General features: G+C 43.5%; 1 protein-coding gene across 2 annotated transcripts; it reads right to left on the bottom strand.

Moving 5' to 3' along the window:
• Nucleotides 1-1774: 1774 nt before the first annotated feature.
• Nucleotides 1775-8659, bottom strand: Gpx5 (glutathione peroxidase 5). Of its 2 annotated transcripts, XM_005369898.1 has the most exons (5): nucleotides 8573-8659; nucleotides 6015-6168; nucleotides 3932-4049; nucleotides 2984-3083; nucleotides 1775-1981 (listed from the first exon to the last, which is right to left on the bottom strand). In XM_005369898.1, the coding sequence occupies exons 1-5, from the start codon at nucleotides 8657-8659 to the stop codon at nucleotides 1775-1777; spliced, it is 666 nt and encodes a 221-aa protein (XP_005369955.1). The 2 variants fall into 2 exon arrangements, with proteins under 2 accessions (XP_005369955.1, XP_026633235.1); XM_026777434.1 differs by lacking the exons at nucleotides 1775-1981; nucleotides 3932-4049 and having other exon boundaries at nucleotides 3022-3083.
• Nucleotides 8660-11038: the final 2379 nt, after the last annotated feature.

Raw genomic sequence — 11038 nt, forward strand, 5'->3', positions numbered from 1 at the left:
ATCCAGGAGTCATGGTTTCACATTTGCCTTCATGTCATGATGTGTCACCACAATTGTTCACTGTGTTCAACCAAACTGTTGATGTCCGTCAGGAATGGCCATTCTATTATCACACATGGCTTTGAGTACCAGGATATTACTAGTCTGTATCTCTCCAAGGTAAGCTGTATCACTCAGGTTGAGGGAAGCCTTAATAATCACACAGTTACTTTGTGCCAGCAGCTATTGGTAATATATTCATTTTCTAATTACTAACCAGGCGGTGGATAATTTAATCTAAAAAAAATCACATTAACATCTTTTCCTTTGATGTGATTTCTTTGTGTTTGATAACTGTACATTGGAGTTCCTAGGAAGAAGATTGTGAGAACTAAAATAGAGATGCTAATTCATCCTGATTATTGGGTTACTGGAGTTGGGACTCAATGCCTGCAGCATCTGCCTATCATGAGCAATTTCCAGTTTGACACCCAACATTTCAAGAAAAAATTTACAAGGACATTAGTGAATTGTCAACACCTAGGCTTAGGGTTTCCGTTGATGGGATTATTCTGAATTTGATGCTCACCCTGGTTGAAGACTAGAACACACAGCAAGCTAGAGAGTGGGCTTTACTAGACAGAAAGACTGGGATGCAGAGCAAGGACAAAGGAGTACCAGTCAATTCCCCTGGCATCTCTGGAACTGATGGGGTCTCAGCTAAGTCTTCATGGGATAAACTTGTCCTGAATTAATTTCTAAAGATAGCTTCCAGCCACAAACCATCAGGGGACAACTTTCTAGACACCTGGGAGGATAAATACTGTCCCTGAGGAGGTTTGTAATCTGGATGTCACCGATACTGCAAGCAGGAAGAGAGAGATTTAAACATAAGCACTGATTAGGAATGAGCCACAGAGGTCTCGAATGCTTCAGAAAACATTTTATTTGGAAATAATATGTCTAGTTCTGAAGTTGAGGAGTCCCAGGTTGGGTGAGAGGACCCTGCCCTTCAGGCAATATAGTGTACCATCACTAGCTGAACCACTAAAGATCAGACAGGATGGAACACTTGTAGAACCAGAGATGAGTTTGGCTGGGATCCTGCCAGGAGGGAGACAGACACCTTCTTCCTGCGTGAGTCAAATTGCTCCCACTCTCCTGCAGATTGGCCACAGAAGGGCCCACGGGATGAAGACTGAATCAAAAAGGCATGTGAATATACAACACGTTTGTATCAGGAGACAAAAATTTTAGGAGGAGGGACCTAGGCTTTCTCACCAACCTCCACAACTACTCCTGCACCTTCAGGCTGGAAATAGAAGGAATCAGAACGGCCAAGGAGACACTTCCTCCAGACACAAAGTCCAACCAAGCTATTCCCATATCCTTTGATGAATTTGAGTGGTTCAATATGGTTGTGTTGTTGTTGATGGAATTTTTTTTTTTTGAGACAAGGTCTCTTGTAGCTCAGACAGATACAGGGAATTCATGTTCCTATTGTCTGTTTGCTGAGTGCAGACATTATAGGTGAGTGACACACCCAGCTGAATCTATAACTGGGATCTCTGGATCTAGATTTTTTCTTTTCTTTTGTTCTTCAACTCGTATATCTTACAAGGAAAAATCCTTGCCACTTCCCAGGCATAAATCCACTTTGTGCAGGGGAGTTTAGGACTTAGGCAGTTTAGGGGTGACTTGGGCAGGCAGAGTCCATTTAAGTAGAGTGTGTTAAGAAGACATATTTTTTTTTTCAGTGCAGCTCTCTAGAAGAGAAGTAAGTAGCATGGCCTTCCTACATGGTTTTGAACTGCTTCAGGTACGCCATGATATCAGCCTTGACAGTGCTGACAGGAGCAAGGTGGGACCAGCGCATGACGGGGACCCCATTGGGTCCCACCAGGAACTTCTCGAAATTCCAGCGGATGTCATGCACTTTCACTGGCTCCCAGGAGATGTGCTTGTTTGTGCTCACAACCTCTGAGGGGTGAGGACAGGAGTGCTGCAGCGGAGAAGCAGAGAAAAGAAAACACATGATTTCTGTTCTGGATGGTCCAGGCTATTGCCACACACTGGCAAGCTCCTCCCCGTGAGTCTCAAACATTTTAGCCTCCTGTGGTACCACAGGCTCTGGTAGTCACCAAGAAACGCTGCTGACACCATAGCCTAAGCGTGTGCCCTTGTTCTTTCTCTCACAGTCACATTGCATAGGTTAAGATGTATTTATTGCGTTTCAAACTTTCATTTCTTCTTCTTTGCTTGTTTTATGAAACAGGGTCTCACACAGCCCATGTTGGCCTCAAACTCAACATATATCTGAAGCTGACCTTGAATTCCTGATCCTCATGACTCTACCTCCCAAATGCTGATGTCAGATAAATAAGATTGTGTGGCTCATTTTCCCTTTTTTTTTTTTTGGTGCAAAGTGAGTGACTTGGACTAGAATATTCTTTCCAAGGTCTAGGGTTCTATGAACTTGTGGAATTTCAAAAATACCTTTGGGGAACAGCTTAGAGCTACTTTGAGACTTTATCAAAGAAGAAAAAAGACTAAACTACATTTTGTCACTTAATTTTAAAGAAACATAAGAATAACTCACATGTGGTCCATGACCTTCAAATAGAGGGCAATCATAAAAATGAGATGGGTGGACTTTATGGAGAGCCATACAGTTGTGGAGCTCTGAGTTCTCTATGTCGTTACTATGTAGCCTATCCTATAGGTGGCAGACAGCCATCAAAACATGCCTTGAATGAGTGAGGGAATGCACATCAGTGAGCAATGGGCCAAGTAAAAGCTGCCACTGCACACAGCTGTTTATTCCTCCCCAAACCAGAGTCCTACACATGGGAAGACTAGCAGGGGATTTCACCCAGAAAGATCAACCCACTTCCAGGAATGAACCCTTGGGTCTGTTTCTACCATAACCAACAAATGGAAATGTTAAGCCCCCATGGGAAGCTAGCGAGATTGGGAGTGATCCATATTCCATCAATTCGCTCACCTTCAGGAAGGTGAAGATTTTCTGTTCTTTTTCACCGTTTACATCGCCTTTCGCAAAAAGCTGGAAATTAGGTATATATCCTCCTCCTGGACGAACATACCTGCAACGAGTCAGAGGGTGGGCCGTGAAGGTGAACGTTATGACAGGACATTGAGATACAGACAGAGGAAGGGCAGAAAGAGCCCGGGATTTGGTGGGGTGGTGGTGGGATGAAGTGGGATTCCCCTCGGTATGCTATGAATATGTTTTATTGCCATTGGTTAATTAAAAAGCTGCTTTTGGCCAATGGTTTAACAGAATATAATCAGGCTGAAAAATATAGAGAGAGAGTAGGCGGAGTCAGAGAGAAGTCATGTAGCTGCCTTTGAAGAAGACAGACACCTAGAACTTTACCAGTAAACCACGAGCCTCGTGGTGATGCACGAATTAATATAATGGGTTAATTCAAGATATAAGAATGAGCTAGAAATACACTTAAGCTATTGGTCAAGCAGTGATTTAATTAGTACGGTTTCTGTGTAACTATTTCGGGTCTGGGCGACCGGGAATGAGCAAGCAGCTTCTGCTAACAGTGGCATGCAGGCGACAAAAGCCTGCTTTGCATGTTGGTCTCTGGTTGACTTCATATTTCTGATTTCTAATCTATCTTTGCTCCTTTCGCTGCTTCTCTCTCAGGAGTAGCTGATCTCCAACTTCTCCACCATCCATCCAGGTCTCAGTCGGGAGTGAAGAGAGGCTCCATGGACCCCATCAGATTCTCATCAATTAAAATCTGCTTGCAGGTGCCCCTGAACCTATGAATTACCACCCTCCCAGGAGGCTTGGAGGCCCCGAGAGGCTTGTGAGACAGAGAAGGTGACAAGGTGTCGTGGGAACTCCTTTATTATAATTGACAACAGTCTGGCCCCCTACAACAAGGCCTCTGATGAACTTCAGGCAGGTACTTACTTGAGCCCAGGAAGAATCTCTTTATTTTCTCCTGGTTCTTGCTTTCCAAACTGGTTGCAGGGAAAGCCCAACACAACCAAGCCGAATGGCTTCAAGTCCTTCTGGAGTGCACTGAGTTCTGTGGTTAGAAAAGGGACGACATGATGGCCTGACCTGGAGACCCCACATCAAGGAAGGATCTATTGAATCTGTTTCTACTATAACCAACATGTGGAAATTTATATAGCCCAGGCTGACCCCATGGGTTGGTCATTTTACAGAGAAGGAAACAGAAGGAGAAAACTATCTGATCAGAGAGGCTGAAAGTCGTGACTTAAGTTAGACGTGCATTCTGAGCCCCTTAGTTTTGGTCCAACATTTCTCAAGCTCACAATTATACACAGTCCTTTTTACAAACAGGGATTCACAGGTTTCCTTTCCAATTCTTTTCCTCTGAGATGGAGCCTGCCCATGGTTGTTACTTAAAAGTCTGACACCATCTAAACAAAGCCAGCCAGAAATACTACAGCTCATTGTCTAGCCCTTCTTGTTGGGGAATTCTTTTCCTAAAGGAACAGGCACAGATGAGAACTGAGGCTCTCTCCTGGGTACAGGCTAGCTCATGCTGAGCAGGTGCAGACAATCTTGACAGGTAGCAGGAGCCGAGAGTTTCCAGCTGAACTTCCTGATACTCAGCAACCGCCCTGGGAGTCAAAGATAAGTTCTACCTCTAAAGACAGTCCTCAGAGTTGACTCAAAACACGTACTTCGGTGCTCCTGTCCACCGCCATGAAGAGTTCCAACTGCCTGCTTTTATTAGCTGTTTAGTCCCTTGACAAATACAAGTCAGTCACACTAGGATACAGCTTGGCCAACTGGCATTTCTCAAAGGCCCCTTTTAAAGTTAGAGATTGCCTCCCTATTTCCACACACTTTCCTCTCTTCCTTCCCATCCCTCTTTTCTTTACCAGGAAATCACTCCTCTCTCCAAGAAAGAGACAAGAAATTAGGAAGCCTGCCTTCAGCCCTTCAGCGGCTCTTCCCAGGATTACTTATTTGTTACATGTTAAGTGGAAATTAAATAAGTAGATTTCTTTTTTCTCTTTGAGATATGGTCACCCTATTAGCCCAGGCTAATCTCAAACTCTGAGCTTCCTTCCTCAGCCTTTGGAGTATAGGAACCACAGCTATGCATTGCACGCCAGATCGTGAGTCATTTTTAAGATCCCTATAAACTGGTAAGATGAATTTTTTGTTTGATTAAAAAAATGAGGAGTTGGACTGACTTCAAAAGGACTTTATTAATTTAGAAGTCATCAAATAATGTTTACAATATTGACAACGGGGGCGTCGGAAGAAAGAATGTCTTCCACAAACATGACAGTATTCTCAGAGGGGTAAGAAGGAAAACGGTTTTCACTCTAAGACTTTTTGTTCCTTTGGCTTTGATCCTTATGAATACATTACTTCTGCAAAGCATGCTGCACACCATAATAATTCACAAGAAGGCCTTATTAGCTCAAGGAGCCGGAAGCCTCCTCCACCAAGCTCTACTTTGGTCATGTGGTAAACCAAGTATAAAGCTCCTGTGCCCCTCTCATGTTCATTGTAGATCTCCCTAGAAAGGAGATCTCAAAAAACATGGCTCTTCCCTCCCATCTTTGCCAAGGACTCTTCTGGAACTTTCTGAGAAGTATCAAATCACTGATACATATTGGTTCCAATGGCAATCTCAAAGTAGACCCCCGTCCTACCCAAGGAAAGGGCCAGCACTTTTGTTTTCTCCTGTAAAGACTTCTGTAAAGAGCTAAATGGTGTTTCAGATTTTGCAGATCACAAGCTCTCCATCCCTAGTAGCCACAGAACTACTGACCTCTGCCTTAGGATGTGAAAGGAGCCATAGGTGAGGATGTGCTGTACTCCTCCAATAAAGCCCATACAAAAAAATAAACTGCCTAGGTTTGATGTGTGGGCCATCACATGCCAATTTAAAACATCAGAGAATGAAGCAAATTACCATGACACATAGAATTGGAATAGAATTCCCAAGAATACAGGCAGCTGGAAATTTTTGTCACAAGGTCACATGGCTCTGAATTCTTACCAGGGTACTGAATTGTCAGACCACAGTAGGTAGCCACGTTGACAAAGAGGACGTGCTTGCCTGTATACTGCTTAAACTGAACGCGATCCTTCCCATTGAGAGAGAGGGTCTCGTAGTCATAGATGGTGCCTTTCACGTCTTTGTAGCAATTCATCTGGAAGAGTTTTGAAAGCTTTGTTATGACTGACAACAGCACCCCCTGTCTGTTTGACCGGTCAAAACACGCATGAACAATGAAGGTGTTAACCGGGATGCAGAAACAAACAGAAATTGTGTAAGGGATTAGAAGACGGTACAGTGGGGCTTGACATACAATGGTTGCTTTTTGTGGAGAAAGAAGTGGCAAAAGGGTTGTCTGTCACTCGTCTCTTCCCCTGGCATGGCAGGAGACCAGGCCATGTGTGGATGAATCAGACTGAAAGGAACTAGAGAGCAAATGGCAGCAAAGAGAAAAGAACCCTGGCGTTTGTGAGGACTGTGGACATCCATGGATTAAAGGCACGCTGCCTGCTTGCTCTCCGAGAGGGCCAGATTTTCATTGCTACAGTGCTTCAAGATGGCTTAGTTATTTCTCTTTCTCTAGGTCTTCTGGCTTCTCAACCCGCTCAAGAGCATGATAGAATGGGGAGATCTCTAGCCTGGAATAAGATCTACCATTCGGAGTGTCTGTGAATCTGGACAACTCTCATTCCCGGGCCTCAGAGCTCCTCTCCCCAACAGTAAAACAGAACAAAGAAGTTCCCAGGTGTGTCATTCTAGAATCCAGTGCAATGTTCATGATAAAATTCTCTTCCTGTCACTCTCTTACTCCTATGGTTGTCTTATGTCGACACTGTGAAAACTAACTATGGTATGTGTCAAGAAAGGATGTGGAAAGCCCTAAAGCCTATCTCGGATCGATACGGGCTAACCTGTCACATCTGAACACATGTGAGCAGATTGCAAGAGAGCAGAAATAAGTTCTACACGGAGTTCTCATTGCCTGTTCTCATGTTAAATTTCTTTATAAGGCAGGTCTTATGTTTTATTTCTGTCTCTGCCTTGCCTGGGCCCCTGCAATGCAAAGGTGTATGAATGAATGCTCACCAGCACAGCCAGGTCCACTCACAGTGCTAGGGAGGCAGAACATATATATGAATACAAGGAGTATAAAAAATCATGAAGAGAAAGCTACATGCCATCGACCGAGAAAGCACCGCTGAGCTGGCTAGAAAAAGATCCAAACTGGCTTTCCTTATCAGACAGTGAAGATGGACTTAGACAGACGTCCCGGAAATGCAGTGCTGGGAAGGGTGTAGTCAGCACCATCTGCTCCCACCCAGAGAGGGAATAGTGCCAAACAAAGCCACAGTTCCAACCCTGTACAATTGATGACCCCCTCACTAGCACCTGAGCCTGGAGGTCCTCCTCTCATGGGAACGGCACTTTCTTTATGTCAGCTTTATATGTTCTGAGTATTGCTGGTATATGCATGTGTGTATGCATGTATGTGTGTGTGCGCCTGAGTGTGTGCGTGTGCGTGTATATATATTCACACTGTGCATATGTAGGAACCTGCAGAGGTGAGAAGAAGTCGAAGCAGTTGTGAGCTACCATGTAGGTGCTGGGAATTGAACCCTGGTCTTCTGTAAGAGCAGCAAGCACTCTTAATGGCTGAATCATCTCACCGGCTCCTCCAGTTTATTCTGGGTGATTATTCTGCTCTTCCAAATGTTTTTTGAGTCTGAATATTAGATCCCCATGCCCTCAGACCAGGCTTTATTAAACATTGAGTCTCCATGTCTAATGAGGCAGCTCGGGTTACATAGAAACCATATCTTCCCAGAGCTGCCTTTTATAGAACAAATTATCTGCATAGTAATTTTTGATCTCTCACCCTAGCTGGATAATATAACCCACAAATTAGGAATGGGTAGAATTTGTACCCCAGAAGTTATATCTCACTGTGTGAATGAATATTTGATTGCTGCTAGTGTCCCCTCTCATATATTGCTATCCTCCCATGGACTGCCCTTTCTACCTCCACACAGACAGAGATTGTTAAGGTTGTTGAGCTCCATATTGAGAGTAGAGCTAAGACTCGATTCTCAGACACCTAGTGCTGGTGCTCCAGAGCTCCAAATGGAATTGCTTTAGGACTCTGGCTATCGTTTCTCCCCATGTGTTCCTTTAGTCTTAAAAATTCACATTTGTTTTTTGCTTTGTTTTGTTTTTCAGAAAGAAACTCTTCCTTTATCCATAATTCTCCTCCAAACCCCGGTTACCACCTACTGGATGACCACGGTAGTACTGCCTTCTTCTAATGGGTCTTGTAGGGGGCATCCACTTGGAGAAGTAGTGGAGAAAGGACCATTGCTAGGGAACCCTTTCTTCCTTATCCATATGCAACTCAACAACATATATTTACAAAAGTGAAGAGAAGAAAGGTTTGGAATGACCACCAGGAGAAGAAGACAGGCATGAGACTCTGAGAAGAAGGACGGAAGGGCGAGCTCTCGGAGCAGAGCCTAAGAGCGACCGTGTTCAGCTCTGCTGCACTCTTTACAGCCCTTACTTACCTTCATCTTTTCCGGCTTGGAAAAGGTCTGCACATAGCTGGCTAGAAGAAGTGGGACAAGACAGAAGACTCTTAATTGCATAGTCATGGTATTGTAGATCGCTGGTCTGAGAGCCTGGGGTCTTTGTATCTCCCAGTTTTTTGATACCTTGACAAAGACCAGCCCACACTTGTTGAGACCAATCAAAGGGCAGCAAGCATTCCTGTTCAGCAAACCCGGAGAATTTAAGTCATATCCTTGCCTACACACGCCCCCATGATCGCTTAGAGTTCAATAGTGTGGTGAGGACCTGAAACTCATATAAATCCTGGCAGGATTATCAGAAAGTTGTGGCAAGTCCTTATAGCTTCTAGAAGCCTTAGCTGGTTTTCCAGAGTGGATGTGAATATTTAAATAAAGATAAACATTTAAATAAAGATAAACGTCTTGTCAAACAGTTGGCATGGGTGTTCTATGTACCATTTCTAGGGCTTGAGATATGTAGCTCAGTGTACTGACGCTTAGATGCTTAAGGTTCCAAGTTCAATGCGTAAGAATAACAACAAAACAGCCAATTAAGTACTTTACCCAACATTATTATTTTAGCTTTTAAAAACTAAAGGATAGGGGGCTGGAGAGATGGCTCAGAGGTTAAGAGCACTGGCTGCTCTTCCAGAGGTCCTGAGTTCAATTCCCAGCAACCATATGGTGGTTCACAACCATCTATGATGAAATCTGGTGCCCTCTTCTGGTGTGCAGGCATACATGCAGGTAGAATGTTGTATACATAATAAATAAATCTTTAAAAAAAAACCAAACTAAAGAATAGAAGTTAGGGCTAGTCTTGCAAGGGTCTTGAATTTGGTTTCCATCACCCACATCTGGTGCCTCACAACTACCAGCAACTCCAGCTTTTTAGGGGATCTCAAGCCTTTTTCTTGCCTCTGAGGGTACGCACATAAGCATGCTCATACATACAGAGGGAGGACACCCACATATGCATGCTCTACATACAGAGGGGGGGTACCCACATATGCATGCTCATACATACTGACAGAGGGACACACTCACACATAAGTAAACAAAACAAAAATTTATAAAAATAAGCTTAAAAAGCCCTAAAGGATAGAACCATCTGCTCAAGAGAACTTGGGGGTGGGGAATGGGGCAGGAATTGAGAATAAACCACAACACAATGATATGCTCATTATAGAAACACTCTCAATGATTTATAAATCAGTAATTTTTAGAAAATCTCATCTAGAGGGAAATGGGCACAATCCAGTGGTGTCTGTGGCAGGAAATGTTCTCTCTCTGCAATAATCAAAGGGTTATGAATAGGAAGAGATGTATCCGTGTTTATCAGATTGGCACAAGTTAAAAGGAATGCTGGGACCCAGCCTGGGTACAGCCTGGCATTGGGTGCTCCTGCATACTAGATGGGTGGTGGAGAAAACAGAACACTGTCCACTTTTTAGGTGGCTGCTCTGAATGTAGGGCTCTCTATTTTTTTGAAATTATTAATTTGGGGGCTTGTTTTTTAAGTTATCATGTAAAGTAACGGGATTCAGGATCATGTTTTTGACGTAACTTTGCATTTGTTGATGCTCCGCCCCCACTCCCATGTTCCCTGCCTCTCCCCTCCATGTCCCCACTCCACTTTCATGACCTATGTCCTCTATTACCCATCTTTAATTGCTTCCTCATTTTCTTAAGACCCCCTTTCCCCTTTCATGGTCCCTTTCCAGTTTCATGACCTATACATATGTGCATAGATAGAAAAGAAAACCTCGGGCCCATTGAGAGAAAGAATATGGTATTGTTTTTCTGAATCGGGGTTACTTTGTCTAACATATTAATTTCTAGTTCCATTCATTTCCCTGTTCCAATCTTATATTTCTTTATGGCTGAATAAAATTCCATTATGTATACATACTACATTTTCTTTATCTATGTGTCTGATAATGGGCACCTAAAGTCTGGACCCATTTCCTGGCACTAAACATGGATATGGGCAAGTAGCTCTGCACTAGGGGTTAGTTCTTAGGGATATGCCCAAGGACAGATAGCTGGGTCATATTGTTGTTCTGATTCTGGATTCCAAGAAACCTCCATACTGAGATGCAGATCCCCCCATTAAGTTTATTGTCTCCTGTGCTCTCACAGCTGAAGCTCTCCTTTGAGTATCTTCTGTAGTACTGGCACGGTTGTTGTGGTATATACTCTTGATCAGAAGTTATTGATGCTCAGGGCTTGGGACACATTATCCTGTTTGGTTCATGCTTTCCCGGCGTTTATGGCTGTTGCTGAGAGATCCGATGTTACTGATGGGCTTGCCTTTGCTGTGAGTTGTCATTTTCTCTTACATCCTTTCTCATCATTTCTTTGCTTAATATTTTTGACATTTGACCATGAATATTATGGAGAGCTTTTTTTAGTCACATATTTGGGGGTGCTAAATGCCTCTTGTATTTGGATGTCGTGGTG

This window comes from Microtus ochrogaster, unplaced genomic scaffold (assembly GCF_000317375.1).
Source record: "Microtus ochrogaster isolate Prairie Vole_2 unplaced genomic scaffold, MicOch1.0 UNK66, whole genome shotgun sequence".
Lineage (NCBI taxonomy): Eukaryota > Metazoa > Chordata > Mammalia > Rodentia > Cricetidae > Microtus > Microtus ochrogaster.